Below are 17,656 nucleotides of genomic sequence, written 5' to 3'. Positions count from 1 at the left end.
ATAGGCGCACATCTATAAAACGCCCGGTCTTGGCGCATGCTGTTATGCGCACTTGTAGAACGCACATCATTGGGCGATACCGAATTTCCAGAAAATGGAGCATAAGAGAGCCCATGCGGCCGCAGTGCCAGCACCTCCAGAATCTGGCATGAAAACTCTAAGCCTCTGCTCAGCATGCAACCTCAGAGCCACACAGAGTGAGGAAGCAGACTCACTATGTACCCAGTGTGAGGAGGCCATGGGAGTCCCAGGACAGGACCGGCCCCAGCCCAGCGGTTCCTCAGGGAGCACACAGGACTTAGCGGGCCGCGGCGAACAACCAGGGAACCTGAGAGACCTGGTGCCCCGGCGGCCAGATCCGGCTTTGCTTTCCTGGGTGGAATTATTCAAAGGGATTCACGTCTTTGTCCAGATGCAGTCTGCTCCTCGAATGGGTCTTCCCGTTCCGGTTGATCCGGTCCCTGGACCCTCGAGACCTAGGCACAGCCACTCACCACCCGACAGCCCCGCTTATGGGGATTCGGATTGCTCACAGGTAAGTGAGGAGCCCCCCGAGGAGGGTGAACTTCCCTCTGAGATAGAGCCATATCGGACCATGAGGCGCTTCTTTCAGAAAGAAGATCTTTCAGGCCTGGTCTCGCAGTGCCTATCGGAACTGGCCATTCCGGGCCAGGATACCCCAGGGGACCCTAAAATGAACCCCCTGTTAGAGGGCCTGCGCCAGCCGGCTCACCATTTTCCCCTCCTACAGGCAGCACAGCAGCTAATCGATCTGGAATGGAAGGCACCGGAGGCCTCATTTAAAGGGGGTCGGGCATTGGCAGGCATGTACCCTCTGGATCCGGCGTCCAAGGAGCTGTTGGCGTGCCCTAGGATAGACGCCATAGTTAATGCAATAGTGAAACACACCACCATTCCGGTTGAGGGGGGAGCGGCCCTCAAGGATTCGCATGACCGACACATGGACACCATTCTGAAACAAGCTTTTGAGGTAGCAGCCATGTCCCTACGAATCGTGACTTGCTGCACCGTGGTGACGCGCTCCTGTTTATCACAGGCGAGAAACAACACCCAGGGAGCAGACGTGGAATCAGCTCTCGCATTTCTCACTGACGCGGCCTCCGACCTCGTCCGTACGGCAGCCAAGGGAGTCTCCTCTTCAGTGGCAGCCAGGAGGCAGCTTTGGCTACGTCATTGGGCGGCCGACTCGTCCTCCAAGACACGACTCACAAGAATGCCCTTTAAGGGTTCCCTACTGTTTGGCAGCGATCTCGAGACCTGGGCTAATAAATGGGGTGCCTCTCCATTACCCTGTCTACCAGAAGACAGGTCAAGGAGGAGCCAGCGTTCTGTTTCTAGGCCATCCAGAGGTAGAAACTCTCAGCGCTTCAACCCCTACAGAACTCGCTATCAAGCACCTCGTCCTCAGGCCAGGAACCAGCCCTTTCGGACCAAGCACAACAAGAAGAGAACCGGCCCGGGTTCTGGCCCCGGCCGTAACCCACAATGACAATCAGCCGACCCATCCGAGGGTAGCAGCCATAGGGGGCAGGCTAACCCTCTTCTACCACAGGTGGGTCGAGATCACTTCGGACCAGTGGGTCCTCGCCAACATCCGGGAAGGATATTACCTGGATTTTCTTCGGCTTCCACCGAACAAGTTTGTGGAATCTCCTTGCTCACCGATCAAGGCAGTGGCACTAGAAGTAACCTTACAGAGGCTCCTGGCCCTAAAAGCCATAATCCCAGTACCTGCGGAAGAGGTAACTTCTGGGCATTATTCCATTTATTTCATAGTACCCAAGAAGGAGGGCACTTTCAGGCTGTCCTGGACCTCAAGTCAGTCAACCGACACCTACAGGTCCCCCAGCTTTCGCATGGAAACTCTCTGGTCTGTCAAGAATTCAGTACAGCCAGGGGAGTTTCTCACCTCCCTAGATCTGTCGGGAGCCTACTTGCATATCCCCATCCATTGGGATCACCAGCGCTATTTACGCTTCAAAGTCCTGAATCAGCACTTCCAGTTCCGGGCTTTACCCTTCGGGTTAGCCACCGCGCCGCGGATCTTTACCAAGGTAATAGTAGTAGTGGCGGCGGCACTCAGGAAGGAAGGAATCCTCGTCCATCCCTACCTGGACGATTGGCTGATCAGGGCAAAGTCACCGGAGGAGAGCCACCGGGCAACCAACAGAGTTATAGCTCTTCTGGAAAGCCTCGGATGGGTAGTCAATGTAAACAAGAGCTCCCTACAGCCGTCCCAGTCGCTGGAATACCTAGGGATCCAATTCGACACCCGAGAAGACAAGGTCAGCCTGACCTCCAAGAGGAAATCAAAACTTCAGAGTCATCTGCAGGCCCTGCTGAGCGCCAGCTGGCCCACAGATCGAGATTACCTACGGGTCCTCGGCCTCATGGCATCCACTCTGGAAGTGGTACCATGGGCGCGGGCTCATATGAGACCGTTACAACGCGCCCTTCTATCTCGATGGAGCCCACGATCACAGAACTACACCGTACGCCTACCTCTACCGGCCAGAATGCGGTATCAACTACGGGGGTGGTTGCAGCCCGGCCACATAAGCCGGGGGTTAAGAATGTCCTCCCCAACCTGGATTCTGCTCACCGCAGATGCCAGCCTGAACGGATGGGGAGCACACTGAGAGGAACTCACCGCCCAAGGGCGGTGGACCAGAGAAGAGTCAAGGTGGAACATCAATCGACTAGAGGCACAGGCAGTCAGGCTAGCGTGCCTGCATTTGCCCACAGACTTTGCGACAGAGCGGTCAGAGGAATGTCAGACAATGCCACCACAGTGGCATACATCAATCGTCAGGGCGGAACCAGAAGCCAACAAGTGTCCCTAGAAATAGCTCCCCTGATGATTTGGGCAGAAGCAAATCTCCAGGACATCTCCGCCGTCCACATTGCTGGGAAGGACAACACGACAGCAGACTTCCTCAGCAGAGAAAGCCTAAACCCAGGGGAGTGGCAGCTGTCACCCACAGCCTTTCAGATGATTGTGGATCACTTGGGGATGCCAGCCATGGACCTCTTAGCAGACAGGTCCAACGCTCAAGTACCCAGATATTTCAGCCGCAGGTGGGATCCTCGGGCTCAGGGGATCGATGCCCTGGTACAGCCATGGCCTCAGGGAATCCTGCTATACGCTTTTCCTCCATGGCCCCTGCTGGGCGCCATTGTACACAGGATTCAGTGACACAGAGGACTAGTTCTTCTAGTGGCCCCGGACTGGCCAAGAAGACCCTGGTACGCAGACATGAGAAGATTACTGGCAGGGAATCCGCTACGCCTGCCTCCGCACAGGGATCTGCTGCGGCAAGGTCCCATCCTCCACGAGGATCCAGCTCAATTCTCTCTTACGGTCTGGCCATTGAGAGGGCTCGACTGAAGAAAAGGGGATACTCGAAGCCGGTTATAGATACACTCCTCCGAGCATGCAAATTCTCCACATCACTAACATATATCAGGATCTGGAGAGTTTTTGAAGCTTGGTGCGACTCTCACGGCACCAATTCATATACCGCGAAGATTCCTATCATTTTGGACTTCCTACAAGATGGACTTCAAAAGGGTCTGTCCCTCAGCTCCATCAAGGTTCAGGTAGCAGCGTTGTCTTGCTACGGTCCCAGGAGTGACGGCAACTCCATTGCCAAACACCCAGACGTTTCACGCTTCCTGAAAGGAGTCTCATTCTTCCGCCACTGAAGTGGCCAGTGCCTTTGTGAAACCTCAACCTAGTATTGGAATTTCTAGCGGGATCCGCATTCAGGCCCCTTCGAGGCCTGTCTCTCCATTTGTTAACCTTGAAGATGGTGTTCTTGCTGGCTGTGTGCTCAGCACGCCGCATCTCAGAGCTACAAGCACTGTCCTGTCGTGATCCGTTTCTCAGAATCACTCCAGAGGCTATCCATTTTCGTACAGTTCCCTCCTTTTTACCCAAAGTGGTCTCACACTTTCACCTCAACCAAACCATATCCTTGCCTACCACGGAAGGTTTGAAGAAGTCGGAGGAAGGTCGAATGCTACGCCATCTCGACATCGGCAGACTGCTGCCCAGATACCTGGAAATGTCAGAGACAGTACGAAAGATGGACCACCTGTTCGTCCTGCACAGCGGGAAGAAGCAAGGGGAAGCGGTCTCACGGCCAACCATCGCCCGCTGGATTAAAGAAGTTATCAAGGCAGCCTACATAGAGGCGGGGAAACCACCGCCTCTGCAGGTCAAGGCTCATTCTACCAGAGCACAATCGGCCTCTTGGGCAGAAGCTAAGCTGCTGTCGCCTGCAGAGATATGTAAAGCGGCGACGTGGTCCTCCCTCCATACCTTCTCCAGATTCTACCGTCTGGACGTCCAGGCCAGGGAGGACACAGCATTTGCGAGGGCGATCCTACAAGGTCCTCGGGCAGCCTCCCGCCCAGTCCAGGAGTAGCTTTTGTACATCCCATTTGTTTTGAGTCCATCTGCTACACGCTAGGAAATGTTGAGATTACTTACCTGATAATCTCCTTTTCCTTAGTGTATGCAGATGGACTCAGCATCCCGCCCGGCTGCCGGTATACATGGGGATTCGCCGACTCACGGTAAGCCATGTTTTGCTTATACTAGGGCTTCCACCCTGCCGGGTGTCGACGCCTTCCGGTTGTGATCACTGGCGGTCTCCAGCTACTATCAATTGGTCAGGGTAATCCTGTTCATTTAAACGATCGGTCAGCTACAGCTTTGCAAGGAAGATTACTGAATTGCTTCACTTCCTGTGGGGGTATATGTACCCGTGCTGACGTCAGATCCGTCTCCAACTGCTAGCACGAGTACACAATACCCATTTGTTTTGAGTCCATCTGCATACACTAAGGAAAAGGAGATTATCAGGTAAGTAATCTCAACATTTTATTAAAGTTTCCCTTTTGAAAGTTTAGTGTTAGAGCTGTAGATTTACTCATTGTCCCCCTTCCAGTTATTAGTTTAAATTTGATCATGTTATGATCACTATTGCCAAGTGGCCCCACCACCGTTATCTCTCTCACCAAATCCTGCGTTCCACTAAGAATTAAATCTAAAATAGCTCCCTCTCTTGTTGGTTCCTGAACCAATTGCTCCATGTTGCAGTCTTTTATTACATCCAGGAACTTTGTCTCTAGCAAGTCCAGATGTTACATTTACCCAGTCAATATGGGGGTAATTGAAATCTACCACTATACAGAAACAGTTAATGAAAAAATGTGCAACGAACCACACTTGTCTCACAAAACACGTTGCAAACAAATTTGAAAATTTTATGTGCTTAGGAATTTATCTCACAATGTGGACCATCATACCACCCTTGGTTGGTTTAGGCAGTAAGCCACGCTTTCAACCATAACGGGTCATATTTAATCATCGGTCCGGAATAGTCTATTAAATTCCTTTTAGATTTCTTCAATTTTCTACTTTATTAAATTTACTTTTTTTATCGTTTTTTGTCCATTTATAATAAAATGTTTTTAACGGAGTAAGAAGCAGAATTGCCTTACTTGTGCGGAGCGCCTCCGCGCTTCCGAGATAGTGCCTTCACTCACTTGTGCAGAGCGCCGCCGCGCTTTCAAGACTTCAATTTCAATGCTGCCGCGCTTAAAAGGCAGCAAATTCCGATGGAGGGTGCTCGTGTGACTTGGAGCTCCTGTAGTCCAATTCCGATCGAGGGTGCTCGTGTGACTTAGAGCTCCTGTAGTCCGACGTACGTTTCGCAGTTGTGCTGCTTCAGGGACTCTGTCCTAATCGGAAGGGTTAGGCTTAAGAAGAACACAAGGTTAGTTCCCGCCAAACTCTTTCAATATTTAAATGCCTTCGTATTTGCTTCCGTCTAATTCATTATAATGCCTATAAAAAATGACAATAGATATGAGGCCACTTATATTTTTAGCACCAATATTTCTCAAAATAGATTATGCACTCCCAAATGAATTATAGACTAAAACACGTTTGTAGTCTTCTCTTACCGCGTTCAGTCGCCTAATGCTCTTACCGGCATTCTGCTGAATTGCCGCGAGATCTAGGCTGATTTTATAGAATCACCCAACCACACCTGTGATCTGATTTGACAGAAGAGTGGATTCACATGAAGTGAATCCACTCAATTTCCTTGTTGAGGCCGCCAGGGGTCACTGTATGTAATTCGAAAATCCATCGTTGTTCACATTGTTGCAGTTTTTTAATTCGGTCTCCCTTTCTCCAATGAGGGTGAACAATTTCTAAAATGGTCCATTTAATATCAGAGAATTCATGATTACGGTCTCTGAAATGTGTCACCAACGGTTCTTCTATTCGTCCTGTATTGATACAGCATTTGTGTTCAGTTAATCTAGTTCTAAACGGGCGTTTAGTCATGCCCACATATGTAAGTGGGCACGGGCAAAAAATGGCATACACGACAAAGGAAGTTTTGCATGTCGCTGGAGGTAAAGAGACTGTCCGACCTGATGGTAAAATGATGGTAGTCTGTGGTGATTTTAAAGTACAATGGGCACAATTCGTGCAATTCATAATTGGGTCCTCAACATTCCGGGACTGCTGGAGGCTAGAATGAACTACTTGATCTTTGATATTTCTGCCTCGAGAATATGCAATTCTAAGTGGTTCCTTGAATGAAGGGTGGATTTCTTGAAGAATTGCCCAATGTCTCCGTATGGCTCTGCTGATCATTGGAGCGGCTAGAGTGTGCCTCATCACCATGGTCTGTGGGTTCGAGTCCTCATGCTGTCTTGGCAAAAACATGAATTCCCTATTGGAGTAAAGGGCTCGTCGATAGGATTTTTTGACACTCGACAGGGGGTATCCTCGTTGCAAAAATCTTTCTGCCATGATTTGAGACTGTTTCTTGAATTCCGAATTATCTGTGCACAATCGCCGTATGCGCATAAACTGGCCAACCACTTAGAATTGCATATTCTCGAGGCAGAAATATCAAAGATCAAGTAGTTCATTCTAGCCTCCAGCAGTCCCGGAATGTTGAGGACCCAATTATGAATTGCACGAATTGTGCCCATTGTACTTTAAAATCACCACAGACTACCATCATTTTACCATCAGGTCGGACAGTCTCTTTACCTCCAGCGACATGCAAAACTTCCTTTGTCGTGTATGCCATTTTTTGCCCGTGCCCACTTACATATGTGGGCATGACTAAACGCCCGTTTAGAACTAGATTAACTGAACACAAATGCTGTATCAATACAGGACGAATAGAAGAACCGTTGGTGACACATTTCAGAGACCGTAATCATGAATTCTCTGATATTAAATGGACCATTTTAGAAATTGTTCACCCTCATTGGAGAAAGGGAGACCGAATTAAAAAACTGCAACAATGTGAACAACGATGGATTTTCGAATTACATACAGTGACCCCTGGCGGCCTCAACAAGGAAATTGAGTGGATTCACTTCATGTGAATCCACTCTTCTGTCAAATCAGATCACAGGTGTGGTTGGGTGATTCTATAAAATCAGCCTAGATCTCGCGGCAATTCAGCAGAATGCCGGTAAGAGCATTAGGCGACTGAACGCGGTAAGAGAAGACTACAAACGTGTTTTAGTCTATAATTCATTTGGGAGTGCATAATCTATTTTGAGAAATATTGGTGCTAAAAATATAAGTGGCCTCATATCTATTGTCATTTTTTATAGGCATTATAATGAATTAGACGGAAGCAAATACGAAGGCATTTAAATATTGAAAGAGTTTGGCGGGAACTAACCTTGTGTTCTTCTTAAGCCTAACCCTTCCGATTAGGACAGAGTCCCTGAAGCAGCACAACTGCGAAACGTACGTCGGACTACAGGAGCTCTAAGTCACACGAGCACCCTCGATCGGAATTGGACTACAGGAGCTCCAAGTCACACGAGCACCCTCCATCGGAATTTGCTGCCTTTTAAGCGCGGCAGCATTGAAATTGAAGTCTTGAAAGCGCGGCGGCGCTCTGCACAAGTGAGTGAAGGCACTATCTCGGAAGCGCGGAGGCGCTCCGCACAAGTAAGGCAATTCTGCTTCTTACTCCGTTAAAAACATTTTATTATAAATGGACAAAAAACGATAAAAAAAGTAAATTTAATAAAGTAGAAAATTGAAGAAATCTAAAAGGAATTTAATAGACTATTCCGGACCGATGATTAAATATGACCCGTTATGGTTGAAAGCGTGGCTTACTGCCTAAACCAACCAAGGGTGGAATGATGGTCCACATTGTGAGATAAATTCCTAAGCACATAAAATTTTCAAATTTGTTTGCAACGTGTTTTGTGAGGTAATTGAAATCTCCCATTATTATTGCACTGCCAAATTGGTTAGCTTCCCTGATTTCTCTTAGCATTTCATCATCTGTCTGACCATTTTCTCCAGGTGGACGGTAGTATACTCCTATAATTATACTCTTACCCAACACACATGGGATTTCTACCCATATAGATTCTACTGAGCATGTCTCTTGTATTATCTTGGACTCTATACCCTCCTGGACATAAAGTGCCACACCCCCACCAAGTCGATCCTCCCTATCATTGCAGTGTAATTTGTACCCTGATATAGCACTGTCCCATTGGTTATCTTCCTTCCACCAGGTCTCTGTGATGCCAATTATTTCAATCTCATCATTTACTGCTTTACACTCTAACTCTCCCATCTTATTTAGACTTCTAGCATTGGCATACTGACATTTCAAAGTGTGTGTTTTGTTTGTATTAACAACCTGCTTTTCATTTCTTAGGGATAATTTGGAAATCTTTAGCTCAGGTGATTTTTTACATATAGGCACATGGACTACATGTGCTTTTATTGGAACCCTCTCTGTTGGGATACCCTAAATCTCCTGTTTCATTAGTATCCTTCAAGGATACATTTCTCCGAACCATGCACAGCTGAATGACTAGTAATGTGATAGGTGGGATATATACTCTTGGGGGAATTCTGTGCAAAAAAATTTAAAATTGCGCACAAAAACTTAAAATTCTGCAAACTTTATATTGGTCAAAATAACTCAATTTACATGACAGTCTTTAAGTAGTTACATTTTAAAATAATACAGAAAAGTTATTACTTAAAGATGCAGAATTTTAAATATTTTGAGCAGACTTTCCCTAGAAATTCACTGTAGGGTGTCCCTTCCACTCGCTTTCCCTACTCCCCTGGCCACTTTGCCCTCTCAGGCTCCAACTCCCCACCTACCAGTATCTCTCCCCTCCAACTCTAGGCTCAACCCCTTCCACTCTATGGCCAGTCCCAGAGTTTTACCCTGTTCTCAGTACTGCCCCTCACAGTCTCCCTCTCTCCTATACATGCTCCCTCTCTGTAGTACACATACACACACCCTCATACAGGTTCCCTCACTCTCTCACACACACATCCACTTATATAGGGCCCTCTCTCTTGCATACACACCCACACAAGCTCCCTTTCTCTCTCGCATATATATCCTCACACAGGCTACCTATGTCTGTCTCTCACGCACCCCTTCACAAAGGCTCTGTCTCACAAATACAGAATCTCTTCACATAGGTTAGCACCCTCACATACACACGAGCTCCCAATCTCTCACACACATACACACATACACACTCCTTCACAATTTCCTCATATAGGCTCCCTCTCTATGAAACCCACACTCAAGCATCCCCCTGCTCTCTTACCTCCCATGCTCTCTCTCTCACACCCTCCTGCTCTCTCACCCCCTTTCTCACACTCCCTCCCCTCCCCTTTCTCACACTCCCTCCCCTCTCCTTTCTCACACCCCCTCTCCCTCTCCTTTCACACACACACTCACACATTCTCTCTCACCAGGGCCTTCCATGTTCGCCGCGAGCAAAGCACACTCCGTTCGCGGCACACGGGGGCCTTTCATCTTCACCATGAGTAGAGCACACTCCGCAGCACACGGGACCTTCCATCTTCGCCGCAAATGGTGTGCCAGGGCCTTCGTCTTTGCTGCGAGCGGAGCGCATCCCACGGCATATGTGGGCATTCGTCTTTGTGCGCTCCGTTTGCAGCATACCGGGGTCTCTTCTGCTATTTTCTGTGCACAATTTGGCAATTCTGTGTAGAAAATGGCAGTTCTGCGCAGGGGGGGAATTTGCGAATTCTGCGCTCCGCAGTAGCACAGAATTCCCCCAGGACTAGATATACAGATAGGAGAATATTGTTGAACTCTGAATGAAGCATTATGGAAATGAAGTATTAATTGGGTCAGATTCTTATTAACCTGGAAAGCCAGAGGAACAGAAGGAAACTACTTGAGCCAAAAAGTAGCCTAGAGGATTGGTAAAACAGAGGGCAGTGGAAAGGAGGAAGGGGGAGGTATGTGGCAAAAATTTGAAAAGTCTCTTTAATATGACATGGGTTGTGAATTCCATTCCTAATGGGTGTTTGTCCACATCACTAAAATCATTGTACCTGGCAACTTAGTTTTTATTCTGAGGCCTGAACTGATGAAAAATCTGAGTTACCCTCTGACACACTGTTATCTATCTTCCCAAAATATGAGCTAAGGTGCATTAGCGGTGTAGTGAGAGAGATCCTGCATGGCTTTTGCTAATTATTTAGCTGTTAGAGGGCTTCATATTTGTGTCTTCATTGTGACACATTTCATTCACCAAAAAAAAAAGTAAAAATACAATAAGATGGACTTCTCACTTAGTAGTCATGCTCTAGGGCAGTAGTCTCCAACCCTGTCCTGGGGGCCCACCAGCCAGTCGGGTTTTCAGGATATCCACAATGAATAAGCATGAGAGAAAATCTGCATGTTATGGAGGCAGTGCATGCAAATTTTCTCTCATGCATATTTATTGTGGATATCCTGAAAACCCGAGTGGCTGGTGGGCCCCCAGGACAGGGTTGGGGACCACTGCTCTAGGGCACTGATTCATGATGAATAAAGTAAGCTTTTTCATATCTTTTTACCACAGTTTTAAAGTCTTGATTTCTTCTGTTTTTACTGCTACTTCCTCCTCCCCTTTTTTTTCCTGTAATTACTTAGAATTGAAGTTTTGAGGTCAGCCTGAAAGCTGAGTGGTGATGCAGGGCACTGGTGTGCAGGAGGCCAGATTGAGAGTTTGCTCCTGATTCAGCCATGATGTGGGAAGCAGCAGACAGCAAAGATGGTTAAAGAACTGCAGATTTCTGTGGGCAACACTCTGCAAAGCAATGAAGGGGCCTATTGCAGGATTAAGCAGTTCTTAAGCCAGCCTAGGGGAGGGAGGTCTCCCTCCAATGATACAGCTGGTTGGTTGGCCTTTCTGTGATGACATGACCACACAGAAACATAAGAAGTTGCCATACTGGGTCAAACTAAGTCTATCAACCCCATCATCCTGTTTCCAACAGTGGCCAATCCAGATCACAAGTACCTGGCAAGTACCCAAACATTAAATAGATCCCATGCTACGAATGCCAGTAATAAGCAGTTTCTATTGTCTAAATCAGCAGTGCTGCAGTTTAGGCTGCCGCTAAATGCGGCAGGCCGGCAGTATTGCTCACTGATGTCCAGCATAGCATGCTGCTTATGAATGTTTTATGATACTATAATATAAACAGCTTGGTGTCTCATACAACTACAATCAGCATATGAAATATAATAATAATACCCAAGGCAGTTGCCAGTCATGTCTGCTCCTTCTGACAGCCCTGTCCTTAGGCACACTAAATGCGGGATCTTGTATGCTCATTCATTTAAGACTTGGAGTACAATGAGAGAGACAACAAAAACTGTCCTGGATAAGGAGAGAAATCTTACAAGCAGTAATGCTGTATGGCTGCCAACCGGGAAATATCTTTGGCAGTGTGAACAGTAATAACTGGGCAGACTGCATGAGTGGTTGGTCTTTTTCTGATATCTGCTGTGTTATGGGAACAAGCAAGATTGCACTGACGTGCACTAAAATAACATCTGATGGCTGGTTACAGAATGGTATTGCTTAGAGTTTAACACTAATCCAAAGGGTTTCACTATGTGGATGTGAGAGGGCAAGAGGATAAAACTGGAGAACAAAGCAAAGGTTCAGTCTTGAAATAGGGAGTTTGGAGAAAAGTAAGCTGTAATTTTCATCTTTATCCTTTGCATTGATGCCTTTGACTAAATTACTAACTTTTATGCATGATCTTGGAGCACTAGGAATAAATAACTTCTCCCTCATTGCATTGGCTAAATATGGTTTCAAGTTTTAGCAGTAAAGCAAATTGTGTATTAATTTTTTCAGACATTGCATCTAAACATGGGCCTATGGATGCGATTCAGAAATCTGTACAGTTATTTGAGCAAGAAAGGTACCGGGACATGAGAAGGAAGAATATCATCGGTCAAGTCTGTGACACTCCTAAATCCTACGATAATGTCATGCATGTTGGCTTACGTAAGGTTACCTTCAAGTGGCAAAGGGGAAATAAAATCGGTAAGGTTTTGCCAATAGCCTCCTTAGATTTTAACACAGTTTTTCTGTTTGTTTCTGAATTCGATTTCTTTTGCAGTAAGTTAGAATACCTCTAATGCTGGGATGGGCAAGCTTTTTTTTTTTTTTTTTTTTTTAAACATGGCCACTTGTAGCTCTCATCTGCATCAGGGACCAGGGGGATGATTCCCTCAAAGTTAATTCTGACCAGGGGAGAGGAAGAGCTCCAGCACAACTTGTGATTTGTAGTCTTCACGATAGGTGAAGAAAATGTCAGAACCAGAGGTTTTATCATTCTGAATCCTTTTGCGCTAAGGAAAATGCCTTTTTATTTGTTCAGACTTGATTGAAGCTTTTCACTTCACTGTTATACAGTATGGCATAAGAGACTTAAGGTCCAAGCCCTCAGAGGAAGGGTCAGTAGGGTTTGTGTATGTGATGAAAGGGATGGGGTTGAGCCCTGAGTGAGGGACATACCATTGGAAACTCCTAGCATGTTGATTCAATGAAGATTTTATCCTTGGAGGAAGCTTTCCTTCCAACTCCTAACTCATGAGATTCCTGATCACTAGATACTCAAATAAATGGAGATTGAGTGAAAGTATAGTTTTTGTTTGAGTTGTCCTTTATTTACAATTTTCAGGTGAAGGCCAGTACGGGAAAGTCTATACCTGTATTAATGTGGATACTGGTGAGCTGATGGCTATGAAAGAAGTAAGTAAATGGGTCTTCCTTTCTAAATGCTGATTATTTTGAAAGAATGTGACAACTCTGGCCATTATTGTAATATTAACAACGATCAAGGGGGCACTGGTTGTAAACCTAGTCCTTGGGACCTGCCCAACCAATATGGTAATCGAGATTTTCTTAGCGTTCAAACAGAGGTGGATCCAGAGCCAGTGGATAGAGATGGAGCAAGCTGACATCACGGTATATATCTCTGCACTGACATTAGCCTGCCAGTATTCTCCGTTTCCAGCAGATAGTGGATGTGCATCTCCCTATTGGGGATTGCGATGAAGTTTAATAGAAAGAGAAAGAAGGATAGAAGTTTATTGCCCTGCTTTCCTGTGGTGATACCTTATGGTCCCTTCCTCAGACAAGATTTCCTGAGGTGATTTTAATGGATTCACCCTAAGATGAGTGCCTTGGTCCAGTAAATAGATTTTCCTGCACGGACTTAGCTGTAAAAAAAAAAAAAAATTTGAAAGCCAAGCAGGTGCTGGAAGCTGAGCATGGCGGTAAAGGTACATGCCCTCTCCTCCCACAGCCGGAGACAGACTCCATTCTCAGCCAGGACAGTCTGAACTCAGGTAAAGAGTTTTTAAAAAAAAAAGAAAAGAAAAAGGAAGTGAAAGAGGGGGAATTGATTTTAGGGATTCCTCTCCCCTCCGGTCTCCATGCCTCGGCGCACCAGTCTGACATCTGTTTCAGACTCCAAGGGAGTTGGGGAACTCTGGCAGCTTGGTGGATTGAGCAGTTATTCGGGCTAGGCCCTGCTCTCAGATTCAGAATTTTTCCGCGTGGTATGCCACGGCAGCGTTCATGCACTTTTCCAAGGTGCGTAAGTCTGCCCTAGTCAGGATGTCTGTTCGCACTTAATGACCAGCTGGATGCCCGGCTGTGTGAAAAATAGTGCGCTTAGCTGGTCGCCCAATTGGGCGCATATGGATACACAGTTGTGCGCATAGGATGCCTTTTGAGTGCTTGGAGGTGCGTCTGAAGGTGTCTAGTAGGGCACCCAGTGGTATTGGGCATCTAATTTTTTGGACGCCTAACTTTTGGGTGTCCAGTCCTTTTCAAGTGACAAGCTCAGCCGGGTGCGCACTCTTCTCAGAGTTAGTTTAGAATGTGTGAATTATTATGGTGCCAGTAGCAAAGAAGTCTAAGCGCCTTGCCCTGTATGCTGCTTGACATATTCAGCCATCTCAGCCTGGCATTCCCTCTTAATTTTTGTCAGCACTGTTTGGAGGCTCAAGGAGACTTGTCTCCGTCTGATTTTGCTAAGCTTGGTCCTTCCCAGCTTGTTAAAGGAATGGAATATGTTGCCAGAGATCTCGCTTGGAATTGGAACTCCTCTAACTGGTTCCTCAGTGGGGGGAAGGTAATTCAGTGGGTACAGTACCAATGCCCCCCTAGTTTAGGTCTGGATCTGTCTACCTTTTCTTGGGTGGAATTTTTTCAAGGGCCACAGTCTTTTCTTCAGGTGCAGTCATTGGCCCCAGTTAATAGCGATTCAGGATCGCAGCCTGCCAATCCTCGCACACCTGGTGTTGCGGGTAAGCATTGGAGTAAGTCTAGGCCTGCCACGAGTCGCTCCGATAGGGACCCAGACGGCATGGATGATGAAACTGATCCTTATTCCCTGGAGGATGAGAAAATTCCTGAGGGGCTGGAGCCATATAGATCTATGTTGCGCTTTTTTCATAGAGATGAGTTTCTGGCTCTGAATTCCCAGATATTGAAGATGCTGGGAGTACCGGGGGCTGATTCAGTGTTTGAGACAAAGAAGGATCCCAATTTGACTTTTCTTTTTTTATGCATTTTCAAATACACCTCAAGGCAATACACTTGATTAGAAATGAAGTGGCACATTTGTTTTTACAAATCACATACAATAAGAAGCTATCAAAAAAATGGGTGGAAATCCATCTTCAGGTTTCAGCCTCCCACATTGCAGGAAAAGACAATGTAAGAGCAGACTCTCTCAGTGGACAGAGTCTGGACACAGGAGAATGGGAATTGTTGAATGAGGTATTCCAGCTCATAGCGAACCACTGGGGTCTCCCGAATCTAGATGTTCTGGCAACATCTTACAGTGCAAAGGTTTCTCGCTTCTTCAGTTGCAGGAGAAACCAAAAGTCCTTGGGCATCTATGCCCTCGTACAGGAGTGGCCGATAGGCAAGTTCCTATGTCTTTCTTCTGTTGCCCATGTTGGGCAGAATCATTTGGATGATTGATGGTTATATGGAATGGTACTTCTAGTGGCACCAGATTGGCCCAGGAGGCCATGGTATACAGATGTGCAAAGGCTCCTGGTGGACCCTTCTATCCAGTTACCGGTTCACAGGGATCTATGCTGAAGTGAGGGTATTCCACTGCGGTGATTGCCACCTTGCTTCGAGCAAGAAGGTTCTTCACCCCCTTAGCCTATGTGCAGGTTTGGCGAGTGTTTGAGATTTGGTATGAGGATCGAAGGATTCTCCCTCGTCCGGTAAAGATTTATTTATTTATTTAAAAATGTTTATATGCCACCTTTACAAGTAATTAATCAAAATGATTTATAATAAAAATAAAAAAAATAAAAATAAAAAGTAAAGAATAAAAACAATTATGAAAAAAAATTACAAAATCTAGGTTAATATAAAACAAAGAATAAGATTATTCTTTTTTTTTTTTTTCCAAAAAGCAAAAGAAAAATGCTAGTGCCAAATGTTGAGATTTGAAAACATTTGGATATTTATAGGTATTATTCAGTTATTGGAATCCCACTCATTCTGGAGTTTTGCAGGATGGATTGAAAAAAGGGTTTGATCCTTAATTCATTGAAAGTACAGGTGGTGGCTCTTGCCTGTTTCCGAGGTCAGGTGATTGGACCCTTGTCGGCTCATCCAGATGTGGCTAGTTTCTTAAAAGGGGTGAAGTATCTTCGTCCTCCCCTGTGGTTGCCAGTACCCTTGTGAAGTTTTAAATCTGGTTTTGGATTTCCTGGCAGATTCCACCTTTCGACGTTACAAAACCTTTCTTTGAGGTTACTCTTGAAAATGGTGTTTCTTGTGACAGTTTGTTCTGCGCACAGAGGCTCTGAAGTGCAAACATTGTCTTGCCAGGAACCTTTTCTGCAAATGACTGCGGGGCGATATAGTTGCATACTGTTCCATATTTTTTGCCAAAGGTGGTCTTGGATTTTCACTTGAATCAATCGATTTCCCTGCCGACTCTGGGGAGAGAGATGTGAATGAATATCGCCTGTTACAGTCCTTAGATGTCAAAAGACATATCTTGACGTGTTTAGAGGTTTCTGAACCTCTTAGGAAGATGGATCGGCTGTTTATACTCTATGGTGGGAGTAAACAGGGTGAGTCAGCATCACGGGCTACAATAGCCTGCTGGATTAAGGAGGTAGTCACGGCTGCATATATGGAGGTTGAGTGGCCGTTGCCTAGTCAGGTTAGGGCTCATTTCAATAGGGCTCAAGCAGTGTCATAGGCAGAGATTAGATTGTTGTCGCCCGTCGAGATTTGCCAAGCTGCAATGTGGTCCTCCTTACATACCTTTTATTTATTTTATTTATTTATTTATTTAAAATATTTTCTATACCGTCGTTTAGTAATGCACCATCACAACAGTTTACAGAGAGGCACGTAAATTTATATTTGGTTAAAATCTTACTAACAAAGTGCCCAAACATTTATCGGTAACATGTTTTCATAATATAAGGTATTTGATGCGTGGTCTGGATCTTGCCTTTTATATGATTAATAGGAATAAATCCATACGAGAATTGTACTTTATACTGCAGATCTCTTAAATTAGTCTATAATAATAAGTAAAAATAATAAAATATACAAGTACGCTACTAGGTGACTTTTGCTGTGTGTAGATGTTCTTTTGCTTGTTCATTTATACTTCATATTCTCTATTCTCACTGTAAAATGCTTTTTTGAAAAACCATGTTTTTAAACTTTCTTTAAAGAGTTTTAAATCTCTCTGTAATCTTGTTTCAAGTGGCAGTGAGTTCCATAATGCTGGTCCGGCTAATGATAGGGCTCGCTCAGTTTTGCTGTCTTAACCGAGGGGATGGTTAGTAGAGCTTTATTAGCTGATCTAAGATTTCTCTGTGGGATGTGTAAGCGTAGAGCTGTGTTTAACCAGTCCGCTTTTTCTTTGTTGATCAGTTTTTGAATTGTGCAAAGTGTGTTATATTGCACTCTTTGTTCTATCGGCAGCCAGTGTAATTCGACAAGTGTTTGAGTGTCTTTCGCCTTTACCAGTAAGTATTCTGGCAGCAGAGTTTTGTAAGATTTGTAGAGGTCTTATTGTTGAATATGGTAATCCCAGGAATAGTGTGTTACAGTAGTCTGTGCTAGTGAATATAAGTGCTTGTAGAACTGTTCGGAAGTACGCTTGGGTTAATAGGGATTTAAGCCTCCTGAGGACCATGAGTTTGGCGTAGCCTTCTCTAACTTTTTGTGATATGTGTTGCTTAAGGCTTAGTTCAGAGTC

At 45.7% G+C, this 17,656-nt stretch overlaps 1 protein-coding gene across 7 annotated transcripts in view; it reads left to right on the top strand.

Moving 5' to 3' along the window:
• Window positions 1-17,656, top strand: part of MAP3K4 (mitogen-activated protein kinase kinase kinase 4) — a 464,119-nt gene that overhangs the window by 402,243 nt on the left and 44,220 nt on the right. For all 7 annotated transcript variants that reach the window (XM_029594154.1, XM_029594153.1, XM_029594149.1 and 4 more), the window contains 2 exons: window positions 12,241-12,432; window positions 13,073-13,143. In XM_029594154.1, coding sequence (XP_029450014.1) covers window positions 12,241-12,432; window positions 13,073-13,143 — 263 coding nt within the window. The remainder of the gene's footprint in view (window positions 1-12,240; window positions 12,433-13,072; window positions 13,144-17,656) is intronic.

The sequence above is a fragment of the Rhinatrema bivittatum genome, chromosome 3 (assembly GCF_901001135.1).
Source record: "Rhinatrema bivittatum chromosome 3, aRhiBiv1.1, whole genome shotgun sequence".
Classification (NCBI taxonomy): Eukaryota; Metazoa; Chordata; class Amphibia; order Gymnophiona; family Rhinatrematidae; genus Rhinatrema; species Rhinatrema bivittatum.
The sequence above is the reverse complement of the archived record's forward strand: the minus strand, read 5'-3'. Positions and strand labels throughout refer to the sequence as shown.